At 36.8% G+C, this 15,985-nt stretch overlaps 1 protein-coding gene across 1 annotated transcript in view; it reads left to right on the top strand.

The window, feature by feature from the left end:
• The window catches only part of LOC145986858 (uncharacterized), a 48,777-nt gene extending 37,383 nt beyond the window's left edge, over positions 1-11,394 (top strand). Inside the window, exons 4-5 of the mRNA XM_083121330.1 lie at positions 8,896-9,053; positions 10,632-11,394. Coding sequence (XP_082977456.1) covers positions 8,896-9,053; positions 10,632-10,758 — 285 coding nt within the window. The 3' untranslated portion in view covers positions 10,759-11,394. The remainder of the gene's footprint in view (positions 1-8,895; positions 9,054-10,631) is intronic.
• The last annotated feature ends 4,591 nt before the right edge of the window (positions 11,395-15,985 follow it).

Raw genomic sequence — 15,985 nt, 5'->3', positions numbered from 1 at the left:
TTAGTAATAGGCCATCAAGTCATTATTTGTATTGATATTGTTCTAAATGAAATGTTGTATGATTTAATTACTGGGATAATAATAAATAAATAAAATATTATACATATTATAGATATATGTATATTTAAAGCAGGGTTACCATTTTAACAATGTTGATCTATTATAAATACTATTGTAGTATGGATTCCATGCATCCTGAAATAATTGTACTCATACCTTGTAATTTATCCGATGAAAGAAAAACAACAAATCATGTCAAAGGTGCATTTCTTAACTTCTTGTCGCAGTACAATGTTAATTTAGCAAGCGAATTTTGCATTTGAGATATACTCCATGTGATTTCTGGTATGAATTACTAGAGGAAGAACACTCCTCCCAAGAGGCACCTAATTCATTTTTTCTCTTCAATCTTTGAAATTTCCAGCTACGGCTCTGTACGTTCGTGACACATGAAACAGTAATTGAATCGGTCCAGGGAACATTTGGCTTTTAAAATTTCAAGGTTTCAACAAGGTTTATTTCAAACGTAATCTCCAAATTTACACAATCACTTGTCCCAGTTTCACCAAGTGGTAAATACTCTGTTCGTAGGACTCCTTTGGCTGAGATCGGAACCAGTTGCGAACATTGTCCATGACTTCATTGTCCCAGTGGAAGCGCCGACACTTCAATGGCTTCTTCAACGGACCAAAGATATGGAAGTCGCATGGCGATAGATCGGGGCTATACGGTGGGTGTTCTAACACTGTCCGCCCAAACGTCGTCTTCAACGTGCTTTTTGTAACAGCTGACGTATGTGGCCGCGCGTTGTCATGCAGCAAAACCATTCCAGAGGACAACAGGCTGGACCGTTTGGCCTTGATTGCTGCTCGGACGATACTGCTGCCCGACCGCCTATGCATATCACGTGATCAAGCGCGACTATCTAGGGCGAGTTCATTATGCAGTAGGAGTTTCCTTCCTTACCTCTCGCTCTACCTCTACGCAGGGTTGTCGTCGTCACACACAATAAATATAACCTAATACATCCACTGTTCCGTTTACATTTGATCCACCCTCATATAGACACACGCATAAAATTGTATGTCCTTACAAATCAACTTAAGAACAGATGATTTGTGATCTTTGTGTTTGTGATTCCATGAGAGTTTTGATAATTGGTGCTCTATCAATATAATTAACGACAATGAAGCATTATTTCCCCGATGGGATTGTTGCATTTCCTCGCTTGGTAACTAGATGCCATCAGCCTAGGTAGGATTTGATCGTTTGTTACTTCACAAGTGAAATGATTGTGAGCCTATGAAAGTTGTCGGCTTCGCTGTTGCAGACAGATTCGTGTCTGGTACTTTTTCTTATTTCTGCTCTGGCGATACTCGATCCTTCGGTGTTTCGCTTGTTAAGGCTGGCAACAGGGTGTCACAGAAGAGGCCAAGATGAGGAACGAAGCAAGCTGAAGGTCCACGTGGACAACTTCGCAGCGGCCCTGTTCCTCCCAGGGGAACTCCACCACGCAGCTATGACTCACAGGACCAAGATGCGTGTTGGATGACACCTGCCTAAGCTTCTTATAATTAAATTGTTTGCCAACCCTAAGATATTTTGAGTTCACAGGCACCTCAGGGGTTCCAGTTGTTTTCGTTTTGGTTAACAGAATCGTCAGTGACGTCACAGAAGCAATCTACTTCCTCCAAGATAGTTCTTTATAGCCACGCCATCATCTTCAATTACAGCCAGGCTTCTACTACAGTTTGTTGCTTCTCGAGCGAGGAAGGCCCTTGCCAGACATTTTGACTATTGCGTCCCGTTCTATCTCCCAGACCTGGAAAAAAGGGTCAAGAATCCCGCTCTTGGAAGCCACCACGCAGACACTGTGCTCCATCAAGAAGCATTGTGTTCAGGAATTGGAGAAGGTTCTGCAGTAGTTACAGAATGAAATTGGAGACGTGGTGGACGGATGGAAAGAATATATGAAGAAGAGAAAATTCACAAAATCGAATTGGACAACAGGAAACACTACATGAACGCAATGTATGAACTCAACAAATTACACATAAGTGACTAACAGAGTCAGAAGTCAGATCCTGCATCTTCGTGTTTCCTTTGTTTCGAGGACTGTTTCACTATTTTGGCCACAATATCAGCAATAACCTCTTAGTATAATTTTGCAGGAAGGGTGCAAAATTGGAACATTTATTTTACATTTTGAACTGTAGTTTTTGTAAAACTTTGCAACATTGATAGTTGATAATAGTTCAGTGTCGAAAAATGTCAGTGTAAATTGTTGAACCTATCTATAGTAGTGTAGAAAAATTATTAATCTATTCGCCAATAAAGTCATAATGATAAGAAATTAATCATTCAACACTTCAAGACTTCCAGTTTAGATTTTAAAACATATAATGTATGTATGTATAGTATATGCCACAGACCAATTTAATTTCTGAACTAAACTTACAAAATGACTAACCAAGTTCACCAGTTACACAACTTAATAATTAAAGACCACCTTCTTTTTTTTGCAAATTTCAATGCAAAGGATGTTATAACCACACTACACTACTTTTGAATTTGCATTTAATTTTCGAAGTGAAACTTCATAGATGGTTCAAGTATTTGCTGATGCATGTACAGATAAATACAATTCAGGTATCATGCTAAATTTTCACTTCCATTGAAATTGCCAAATTATTTTGTCTGTATTGAAGCAACACTGCAATGCAATCTGTGCATTGTGTGTTTATATGTGTGTGTGTGGGGAGGGGAGGTGTAGGATGCTTTAAAGATTACTCATAATTAGATGCTACTACCACGTTCTTGGTTTCCTTAAAACGTTTTTTAAGAGCACAGATCAAGTGAACTTAACTAGTAGCACAATGCAGTAGAATAGGTTTACAATATTTTGAATTCATTTGGAAAGGAAGAAAATGCTTGTAAATAATATCAACTGTCACATTATTTGAGGGGGTATAATGGGTAGGTCTTGCATCTATGGATTTAGGGGTGCTGTACGCCCCTCCAAAAATTGGGGGTATAAATTACCACTGTACTCCCAATTGCTATGCCACTGTTGAAGGATGGGCACTCCCTGCTCAGCTCTTCGAGCACCAGTCCACATGTGGCATTGACAAGTGTCTTCGTCGACCATCAGTGCCTTTGCTTTCTAGACGTTTCCAGAAGAATCTGATATTTTCTTTTTTGTGTATGCACTATGCGAATATTATGGTAGCTTCGGTTGCAATATAAAAATAGTTTTACCAAGTCAGTTGAAGAGTTAAAACAGACAAAGGAGGAGGTCCATTGTTTTGTATTAAGCAGACATTGTGAATTTTTTGAAAGTGAAGTTCATTAGAATCTATTCTAACTTTTGTAAAAAAAACAATGAAATCTAAGTGGAGCTGAAAGGTAGAAGGGCATCTGAACTTGCCATGTTGTATCACGATGGTGGATCAAGTTCAAATGTGTCACTGAAGGAGATCAAGTGGAGTATGATGAGGTAAAGGACTAGAAGTTTGTGCAAAAACTACAGCTGTGATATTCATGGGCATCACCTTTATGAAGGAATTTTGGAAACATACCATGCTTTCAACCCACACTGTGGAAATTTGAAGATGAAGGGCTTCTCCATTTCATAGTGCCATTTGGAATTGAGTTTCAATATGTGCATTGCGACACAAATAATGTTTAACCAACTCGTCTTCCATTGACCACTGTGAGAGATCATTCAGTAAATTAAAACTGATCATTTCCTACTTATGAGCATATGTGGGAGACTGGTGATCTTGCCCTATTAAATATGGAGAGAGAAGAAGTGGAAAAAGCCAACTATGACATCACAGATAGGTTTTCAGTAATAAAGGCCAGAAAACTAATATTGTCATTTATTTGTGCCAAGTAAAAAGTAGTAACCAGAGAGAAGGAATTGTCCCTCACCCCTTCAAATACCACCCTCCTTCTATCCTCTATCTTGATTGAGATACTAGGTACTGTATTTTCTAAATTCTGCAGTGAAGAAATGTTCTACCAGTTCTACTGGCTTCTGACCTCGGGAACCATTTCTCTCTGCCAGTCGTCTTCGGTGCTGGAGTGGATGGCAATTTCATTTGCAAAGTGGACTTTGTACAATGAGCATCAGTTGTTGCATATAAAAGCCATGTCATGAAGGTATGGAGGATGGCTCTTGTTATTCTCGATCTCATCCATAGTGGACCAGCCATGGAAATGCTTCCAAGCCATGAGAGAACAGGTATTTATGCAGGGATCACAACAGAAAGCTTCCTACCTGAGATGATTCCACACTGGAAATCAAATCCGTGTCTCAAGCAAGGCAGTCAGATGCCATACGACAGAATCGCAATGCCATGATTATTTCATTCTTAATATACATGTGATTAAAAATACACTCTCACGTGAGTAGAGACATACATGCCTAAAAACTGTAACGTACATCATTCTGTTCCGGTGGTGGCGCATAGTGGTTCAGATCCCACTTTAAAGTGTAGGTTCAGTCCCAATTAGCCTTACTGTGCATAAACTGGACTTAAAACACCAAATCAACAACAACAACATCATCATCATTCTGTGAGAAAAATAAAACTTGAAAAATTATCTCCTCATTAATCAAAATACATAACTCCAACACTATTCTACTTCCCATTACTTCATGCAGTTTATTTTTACATCAAATACTAAAAGAAATACAAGGATGTGGAGATTCACCTCTTCCCCAACCCATACTTTTAAAACTAACAATTAGCATAAATTGATATCTACAATTAAGCAAAATGCATAAAACTAAAAAATGAATCTTCAGGAAACACAACGGGTGAAAGGTAAACAAAATCACCCCACCTCCTGACCTGCAACAGAAGGTTATTTACTTATCCATCAGTGCGTTAGTGTATCACATTTAGAATACATATTCGGCATTTAATTACCATATTTTTCTTGGTTAATGGGAGAGTGAAAAACAGGAAGGGTAAATTGTGTGCCTACTAAAACAAATTATAATCAGACATCTGATTTCATCTTTGCACATGTCTAATGTTTTTAGGACATTAGATGTCCTAAAATAGGATGACCAGACGTCCTCTTTTATCCGGACATGTCCTCCTTTTTAGGTGTCTGTCCGGTGTCTGGGCGGATTTTTTAGAAATCGCTAAATGTCCTCCTTTTTTGAAAAGAGTATAGAATTGACCATAGCATGTGCTGCATTGCAGGGGCGGCCGCTCATAAGGACGATACGGACGCCGCACTGCCGTGTGTAACCACAAGTGAACAAACATTACATTGACATTTATATATTAGCTTTTACATTGTCTTAATTGCAAATATTCCATTGCTTTTAGATCGTTGGTTAGTCGGTTCTGTATTCATTCTTCCGCGACAATTGCGAAGTTTGCACGCCACCGTGCGGGGGAATACGGAACTTCGAGAGAAATGTGGCGGAGCGCCGTCCTCCCACCTTACGAGACGTAGAGCATTCTCAGGCGCGGCCGCGAGGGGTAAGAGGCGAGGGAACTGGCGGAATAACACGCGCGGGATCTGTGGCTGGGAGGACGGAGGGCACAGATTAGAAATAGACGGAGGGTTTGTCGTCCGAAACCAACCCCCTAGGCGAAACTGGCCCTCTCTCCGGAGAATGAACAATGAAGAGTTGCCAGAAGCAATGAAGTTAACACAAGAAGGAAAATTACCAACCGTCGACAGAAATCATTCTGTATTCCATAGAGCAATAAATAATGCAATTTCCAATGAGGAAAGAAAATATCGGTAACTGAAAAAAGTACAGACAGGTGCTTGATATTTGTTATTTACCGTCGCTTTCTGCTACTTTTCGGTAATCACGACGATGAGGATAAGTGATAATTAAATGATGGAAGGGCACTCACAAAGAACACTCATGTCCAGGCCGGGATTCGAACCCAGGATCCATGGCTTTGCAATGCTGTATGCTAGCCACGGAAGTCGGCTACAGCTTCGTGTTACTCACAAAATTAGATTTAATTACATGTTTTGATTAGCACGTTTTGAAAAAAACCCTGATAGTGTGACAAAGTTTCACAATTTCTTTTCGAGCCGGCTGTTAAATAAATTAGAAACTAGTCATCTAAACTCACCAAAAGCCGCTACAGAAACCTGTGTACTACGAATTTCTGAAAATTTGGCAAAATTGTCTGGCAACCCTGAGACAATAAAATGACTGCATGGGTAGACGATAGCATTGACACTTGTTGCAAAGAGAATACTTGATTCTCTTTGCTTGTTGTTTCTTCGTTTTCCATGGAAAAGTGAAGCTTTTTCGGTAGTGTGCTGTAGTTGTTCGTTTGTTGCGATGAGCTATGTGGAGAACTTGTTGGTGCGAAGTTTTTCTACCAGAAGTCTGGATGAATAAAATAAACATAAAAAACCTAGGCCGGCCTAGACCGAATTTGAATCTAGAACAAGCATGTCTGAAGAAGATTTCTGGTAAGTTTTTACTTGAGCTTCTGGTAACGCAGATATCACCTTTCCAGTGAGATTACTTTGCTGCCCTATTTCATATATCAATTAGTCATGTTGGACAGGAAACGTTTTTGGTGTAACATTTTTACTAGTAATTTTCACGTTCAATGCACGTAAATATTCGTCATTGTGCTTATCAATTTTCCCCTCTGTTAAGTTAAAAAACAAACAACTAAATCTGTTAGAACTCTCTTCTTTCATCTTTCGTAATCTTCGCATTAGTGTTAAATAATTATTAATTTATCATAATATGTGCAAACGTGCAAAACATGATATTCGGTAAAGACGAATATATCAATTTCTTATCATGTTGGCTGTTATATACGAAATTAATCAATGAAACTCACAGTACAAGTAGAGCAAATTTGTGAGCTATCGCCCCTCCACTTTGGTTCACCACGAGCCGCCACTGCTGCATTGACAATCCTTCGATACATAACGATCATGATTTAAGGCATAGCCTATGACTTGGGGCACGTTAGTATTCGATTTATAGGCACTAAAAACCTCGACAGTCAATTAGGCACCAAAATGATGAAAAAAGGCACTGAAAAGGCACCCTAAAATAAAAAAGAACGACATTAAAATAGGCACTGAATGTGAACTTATTTCAATTTTCTTCTTACAATGAACAGTTATACAGTGTTAGCACTTCAGTTTATACATAAAAGTGTGCTAACGGTTAACAAACCGTTTTTCTTTTGATCGAAATTCACATTTGCGGGAATCGTCAGTTAAAGTAATTCTCATAAAAAGAGCTTGTGCTAACGACTGTGCGAATTTGAACAAATGATGAAAAAAACAATTTGTACCATTATAACAAAAAAAAATTATCTAAAACAATGTTACAATTGAGACCCTCAAATCTGGCGAATACCAGATTTCAGTCAATACAACATCAACAAAGCCTTACATCTTTCAATGTGAGGAAAGCCAAAAACACGTAAAGAAAGCTGAAGTATGCAAAAATTGCAGAATATAAATTTTTTGACACCATTAAGCAAAATAGGCACCTCAAAATAGATATTTATAGGCACTATAAAAATGTGTTTTCGGACTAGAAACACCACGAAACGAACCTTAAACTTTAGACCCTCTGTTTTACTACAAAGGCATAAAAATGGCAAATAGGCAAAATTCCGCACCCAAGTCATTAGTATTATTCTAACTCATTGCTTCGCCTTCTGAGACTGCTGGAACACATGTAGTCTGTGCAGTTCCTTTTCGATTGATTGATTTGGTTTATTTTACTTCGCTTTTCTGCCACTTCTGGCTAATTGCAAAGATGGGTATGAGCGATGACATGATGATTTTGATGAAGAGATACTCAGAAAGAACACCCATGACCAGGCCGGGATCCGAATCCGGGATCGCTGGCATTGTGGCACGGTGCACTAACCACTCCACCACAGGGGTCGGTCAGTTCCTCTTCGAGTTATACATCCGCGATACAGAAACGCATAGTGAGAATTTTGATTGTTAAGTAATATTTACTTTCATGAAATAACGAAGCAAAAGTGTAAATTCAACAATGATCTTGTAAGAAAATATCCAGCTTTTAAAGGATAGTATGGAAAAAATGAATATGATGTAAAGTGTAAGGTGGCTGTCACTTTCCCCTGCTGTTGAAAGAGTGCTAGGAATGTTCGTGCCATTAAAATCATATTTCTCTACCCAATCTAAATTACCTAAAATTTTAATTTGGTTTTTGGAAATAAGTTAAAGCGAATCTTACTTGTTACATTGGTATTAACTTGTGGGGAGATTTCATTCTAATATCCAAGACTTAGGAAAGGAGTAATACTCTGTGCTTCAAATTGTAGATATTCTTTGTCGTTTGTTAAATAACAGATTAGGAGATTGCTTTCTTTGCTTAAAGGTAAAAGGAAATTATTGAAAGACATCACCTGAAAAATATCTGAGAGTAATGTTGGTAAGATTTTATTTATATTGATTAAATTATGAGTAATGGCAAATGTGTTGCCATTTTTGCGTCGTCCTCTTTTTCATGACTTTGTCCTCCTTTTTCGCCATGTTCTGTCCTCTTTTTTGAATGTATGTGTCTGGTCACCCTATCCTAAAAGCTCCTTGTTGGGAAGGAAATACATCCCTAGCCCTCTGGCATTCTGCAGATCATCAAACATACCACAACTTTGTCTCAAAATCCCAAGACTGTACAAGAACATCCAGCATATGATTATTTTGGTCAAAAATTTTACTTCCTCTTTTAAAACTTACATTACACTTTACAATTACATCAAAAACCACCTAGCTTAAATATTCTGAATAAATTTACGATGCTTAGCATCAGTGACATGGATAAAAGAACACATAATGCACTGTTATTATGATAAAAAATTTCACATCAAACTACATTTCATTTCAATGCAGCTCCCTGATGAACAACTACAGCAGGAGAAGTTAATGGCCAGCTACCTTTCATGTACCGGAATGACAAGTGGCAACAACACTTGCCTTGAACGACTGACGTGCGAATTGAATGACCCAAAATCAGGAGCTTCCCAATTGGAGAAGGAGGTTATGGGCATGTAAGTAAACTGACTTCAGACGCCATTATTTTTGCTGTACTGACTTAAATCTTAGCACTCACAGGCATGTTTCGTAAGACAATATTTATGTTAGCATTAAATATTAGTTGTAACTAGTCCACTCTCTCTTTTCTTTCCCACATGTCTTACTCACATAGTAATCTATGGGATTTAGATTATAATAATTGAATTATTACCTCATGTATTCTACATACATCGATATCATGCACATGATTACTGCATTGTTTCTGATGCCCATGGTGAAAATAGCACAGTAATTTGAGTGTTACACATGGCCAACCCTAAAAGGTGCAGTATTTGGGATATAAATAATGTATGGTGGCCCGAAAACCAAAATATCCATATGAATTCAAGAGATCTAGTTGATGCTGATTGGCTCGTTCCCAGTAGTATGTGCCGGCCTCTGTGTCGGAGTGGTTAGCACACTGCGATTCAACATCAGGGGTAATGGATTCCAATCCCAGCATGGGCATCAGTGGCATATTCTCCCATATATGGTTTACCACCCGTAAACCAACTTTTAGACATATATTGAAATTCCCGGAAAATTTGAAGTTGTTGGACTTTTGTTTTTTGTTTTACTTGCATGCATTGGTGTTTTATTTTCCATTATATCTAATATATGTATAAAAAATATATATAATAAATAAGAATTGTTGCAGTACACCAGATCAAATTTTCACTGCTGGGCATGGGTGTTCTTTGTGAGTGATACATAATCAATTACATCATATCGAGCCTACCCAATGGCATATAGTAACATTGTCACATCAAGGAGTCCTGAGTTCTATACCCAGTAAAGGAACATTGCACAGTGGTTCAGATCGCACTTTATACTGTAGGTCCAGCCCAATTAGCCTATATGTGTGTAGACTTAAAACAACAATTCAATTTATTTCAAATCAATTTCATCATCAACTCATCCTCATCTTCGCAATAACCTAAGTGGCAGAAAAGCAAAGAAAAATAAACCAAATCAATATCAATCAAACTAAGCAGCATGTATCACAAGTAACTTCTTGCTTCGATCTGAAATCTCCCTAAGATTACCATCACAGTAGAATTGTTTACAGTTCAGACATAACTGACTGACTGACTGACTGACTTCTATTTTAGATAAACTATGAATGCAATGAAGAAAGGAAGGAAGATTAAATAGAACATTTCAATATACTTATCTTTTCATTCATTTTTTTTTTTTTGAAAATGTGGTGTATTGTAATCATAAATACATAATGTATAAATTATTATACGTTATGTATAATACTAAACATACCTGTTTGATAAATCTAGTTTGTCTAATTATCACTGTTTCTGCAGATACCACATTAGATCATATTCACCTCACTGAATCTGTTTTTCTTGCATTTAGTATTGTGTAAATATTTAACGCAGCATGTACTGTTGTATTATTTACATTTGAACTTGATACTTGATTTTCATCATGACAAGGTATACTGTCATAAATGGAGACAATCGTAGCTAATAAAAAAGTATATTCACACAAGCACACAAACAAAATAGTTTGTAATAACTCGCCTTTCTGTTTCATTGCAGTGTTACCTACAACATACTAAACAACAAATTTGTCCCAGAAAGAGTAAAGCAACGAGTTCACAGTGCTGCACAGGTAGGAGCTGAAAAAGGAAACTGCAAACGTTATCACTGCCAAGATTTGCAATAACAAGAGAAAAATATATCCAATAAACAGCATAATTTAAGAAAGTACATAAAAGTAAACAAGAGCAAAAAGCAAATTCTGCACATGTGTTTATTTTTAAAATAATAACATTCAAACTAGAAATATGTTTCCTGATGACAATGTTGCCTCATGAAAAAGTACAAGTATTAGGACCTGAAATTATTATGAGTAAGTATACTCCAAGTAACCAGAACCATTGGGCCAACCACAGTTTTTATGTGATTTTACGTTGGTTGACAAATTGAAGTTGTTCTTACTTTGGGCCAATAGTTGTTGCCAACACTTGCCCAACCATGGAAAGTGAGTCAAAATCAGTTTTAAAAATTACTTCCTCCTGTTAAAATAACTTTCAACATATCCTGTAAATGCTAGTGTGTAAATTAAATGATGTGTGATGTCTTTCCGAACATTTCAGTAACAGCACATACTGAAAATATAATATTATGTTAATGAAAGTAAAAGCTATTCTTAACTTGTGTCACTTATCACTCCTTTGTCAGCCACCATGGATGAAAGATGTGTTGGGAATTGCATATGGTTTGTCTGTCTAGATGTAGCAGATCAAGAACATTCTTATATGCATTCTTGTGAAGCTGGTTCATGATATATATTCATGTTATATATATATATAATAATAAACAATGTTATGTGTACGCTAAATGCCATGAAAGATGGGAATCTAAGTAAACTCTAGAAAGTGTTTTGTGCACCACTTGAAGGTACCTTGAAAACAATGATACCATATGAATGAGAAAGTGCTGCGTAATTTATTTTCGTTTTGATTTACACAAATAATTTGCATTAAAGTTTATATTTGGCCTCAAAATAAATCATAACACAAACCTATCTATACTTTAGATTTCAGTATGTTGGTCCAACGTAAAAACCACACGTTGAGCCAATGTTGAAAACACAGCTAAAATTACCGTTCCCAAAGGTATGTTCTTATGTTTGGATAACCATTTTTAGAACGGTTGACCCAACATTGTGCCAACTTCATTTGGTTACCTGGGACCTGACCGTCCTTCATTGCTTCACCCTGTGTTTAAGAAGTCACCCAAAAAAACAAATAATTCAAGACTGGCATGCTTCAATAAAAATTTTCAAGAACTTTTTTCACTTGGTGAACATGTTTCAATTAATAAAATTTGAACAAGTTCCTCTTAGTCGCAGTTAAAATATATTTCCATCAAATAATACAAGAAAAAGTCCCTTTTTTATTTTCATAATGCTTGTACCTGCTTAGAATGCCTGTGAAGTAAGTTATCACCAATTATTCTACCTCAGAGAAAATAAGCTTGTTGCTAGCCCCCCCCCCCCCCAAAAAAAAGTAGACAGAAAGAAAGCAATAATACAACATTACTGATTTCACACCAAAGCAACAAGCAACATGCGCTTGAGGATTTCACCAATCGAACACAGGCTTGTGCAGCTTGTCATGCCACACCAGTGTGAAATATTGCTGTTGATTGGCTTGTTCCAGAGCAACATGTGTTGAATGTCGCTTGTAGCTTCAGTGTGAAATTCCCTCAAGTCCATAGCAGATTTTAAAGTCTTATAACATGCATATAAAGAAACATATGCATGGGTACTCTAAAAAAATTACACATATATTTTCTTTCAATTGTAGGCTGTAGATGTAAATGCTACTTGTTTTGTGAAAGCAATTATATACTTGTATTTTTTTTTTTAATTTACAAATAAACTTTTATAAGATTCTGGCTGAGCATTTTATTAATATTTATGTAAATTGTCTTGATTTCATGCTTGTACCTTTGCAACTTGAAGGTGATTAGTTTTGAAAAGCTAAAAATAAATACTTTAATCAAGAAATGTGCGTCATGCTTATCAGGCCAAATATGTCTCATAGTCAATCAGCCTGTTTTGTGGTAAATACCTAGATCACTTAAAAGTTACTCTGTTCACTAATGACCAGGACTTGAAATGGACCAGAGCGAACTGGAACAGCATTCCGATTTGTGAAAATCTGGAACCTTCCCTTCTCGGCTCATCAGAAATGGCAATGGACCATTCCGGTTCATTATTTTTTATATATATATATTTCACTAAATTTTAATTTTCAGTGTGAATTAAATTGTTAATACTCTTTGATACTATATATATTGTAGCATTTGTAAGCTATAAGCTTCTGTAAGCTTCTACGTGAAGATATGTTGTTGCTGCGAGGGGACTTAGCAGAGTATGAAGGTGTGTATGTTGCCTTGTGGTTCTCTTTTTATTTGTTAATTATTATTATTATTATTGATGTGTCTTGCAGATTCGATTGTTCCGACAACACAAGATCTTTACATAAATTTGGCTTCTCTTTTCATGGTGATTAATTTTTCTTAAGCTGAGCAAATATATTGTTGACATTCTGTAAATAAATCCAATCCTTGATCATACACAAAATAACAATATGGAACTATCTTTCACTTGCACAAATTGATTCTTTTAATAAGCATTATTAAGACAAAATATTGAGGATACATACATTAAATTGAATAAAATCCAGGTTGCGGGAAGGCTACTACCATTCATTATTTCCATTTGTATAAATTTTATAAAGGGAAGAAAATTCCAGATCAATATAGTGTCCAATGTATTTTATATAATTTGATATTTATGAAAATACCTTATTATTAACTATTATTAATTGTAATACAGCAATGTCACTTCACTAATCGTCAATCTTGTTGCTACAGACAAAAGAAGAAAAGGAAAGAAAGATAACATCATGTTAATGAAGGTAAAGTGTTCCGTTTTGTGAAAATTTCCATTTCGAGCCCTGCTGATGACGCAAGTATTATTGTGACAAGAGCAAACACACAGCTTTTAAAAACAACATAGAGAATACAATCACACATATTTCAAACTGGATAGAAAGAAATGGTCTAATAATAAGCACAGAGAAAACAAATGCAATTAGATTTTAAATCAGCAACTATAGTAATGAAAGCCCAAAAACTTACTTTCAAAATTAAAGCATGGAATATACACATAGCATCAATTTTCTTGGTATACAACTATCCAAAAATTTAAAGTGGGACACACACACACTGAAGCCATGGCAAAGAAGGTTAGCAGTAGTAAACTTAAATGCAGAAGAAAGACATTACTATGGAATCTTCTATTCTGTACTGCAGTACAGAGTGATGGACAAAAGTAATACCCTATTTAGATTGCAGAAAAGAACAATTAGAATAATGGTGAATGCTCCAACAAATGGTCCACGTAAACCAATATTTAACATGCTATCAAACAAGCTCAAAGAAATAAATTATCTGCCAATAGAATAGAACAGTCTTTCTATTTTCTACTGAGCGAGGTTCAGCCTAGGGCTGCTCTACCACCCAACTCAGCCAATGTGCAAGGCACATTTGAAAATAATCCTAAATGTATTCTATGCAGTACAGGAATACGTTGATGCTGTAGGTGGCAGAAATAATAAAACAACAATTTTAGTTTGTTACATGCAAAACTGAAACTGTCCTAGTTCTAGATAACCATTTATGCGTCATTCAGCCAAATATAAATAGGGAGTGATTATTCCATATACAATATACACTGTATTGTCAATAATGACCAGACACCCATAGGACTGTGCTTACCTGGAACTGGTCTGGTGTCAGTAAGGGGTAGGTCCACCATTCACTGCTACCACAGACTCAACTTTTGAATGAAGACTTGCCATCAGTAGTCACTTCCATTCCTCCTGCAAAATGGCGAACAGCTCAGTGATAGTGTTTGGATAGTTTGGCCTGGATTGCAACAGGCACTCTAACTCATCACATATAGGGATGCCAACAGGGAAGATTATGGTGCAGGCTGCTCCATCAATGTTTTTTTTTTTGGGGGGGGGGTTTCCCCTTCAAATAATATAAAATTCAACATTTATATATTTTTCCAAAATATTTAAAAATTTTACACCTTAAATGCACCATATTTAATCCATTAGATGAAGAAAAGAAAGTGTTTAAGGGTATTATCGAAGGGAGGGGGTGGAAGAAATATCCACCTCCAAAATATGGGACCTTATTTTACACGTGGGTTCTGGGGGGGAATTCTGAATTAAAAGTTGGGGGGACAGTATCCAGCTCTAGGTCTTAGATTATGGCTAGTACTTTAGTTAGAGGGGGATTCAGCATTAAATTGAAGGGGGTATCCAATTCTTGTGTACTACTATTCTCTTAGACTGTTGCGGAAATTCTTGTGTTGAGGAGACAATATCCTCTTCTATGGTGGTAGGATTGAGTATTAAATTTAAAGGGGGAGATAGCAAGCTTTTGATAAAGTGTTAAATCTTAGGTTGTCAAGGAATTTCTGTAGTGAAGAGAGAGTTCGAACATTAAAGTTTGGAGACTGTATTTAGTGATGTTTCGACCCCGAACGTGCCAAAAGAGAAGCTGGAAAAGACTAATTATCTCGGAATCCTAAGCAAGTATTGACACCCCAATAAATTAATATTCTTGAAAGCCTGCAAAGAGATGGATATAAAAATTTTCTTGCTCGCTTTGCTCGCAATCATGTGTTACAAGAATTCGTGTTTGTTTGGCACTTTACTTAGGTGGATGTGAAGTTTTATACTATAGGTGCATTACAAGACATAATCGATATTCATTAATAACTGCTTAATTTAAAGCAGGTGCATCGTTTGGAACAAAAATATATTGAATCCGCAATTCTAACTTCTTGTCGCAGGAAAATTTTACTTTAACAAGTTAAATTTGCACTGAAGATAAAATCCACGTAATTAATGTTATGGGTTACTAAAATAATTATATTTACCCCAAGAAAACGGAGGGAAGCAGGAGGTGAGTTCTTTGAAAGAGGAACCGCATTATATTATTGCCCTGAGATTTACTTTCTGGGGATTACTATATGGTTTGAGAGAGCGAATAATATCATGGGGGGGGGGGGTGCATGACATGGTTTTGGGGGGGATTGCACCATTGGCCTTGGGGGGCATGGGCACCCCTGATCCCATACATGTTCAAAGAGATGAGATCAGGGCTCCGAGATAGTCAGTCGAGTTCATTCACTTCCATGTCATCAAATCACTCGGTTGTGGCCTTTGCTTTATGGATGGGCATGTTGCCATGCTGGAAATGAAAAGAGCCACGTTCGAACCATTTTGACAAGATGGGAAGCAGACTTGTCTAGTGTTGTGTGACAGGCATTGGCAATCAGGGTTCCAGGCACTAAAACT

This window comes from Lepisma saccharinum, chromosome 4 (genome assembly GCF_977018435.1).
Source record: "Lepisma saccharinum chromosome 4, izLepSacc3.1, whole genome shotgun sequence".
NCBI classification, from domain to species: domain Eukaryota; kingdom Metazoa; phylum Arthropoda; class Insecta; order Zygentoma; family Lepismatidae; genus Lepisma; species Lepisma saccharinum.
This window is presented reverse-complemented; position numbering and strand designations above follow the sequence as displayed.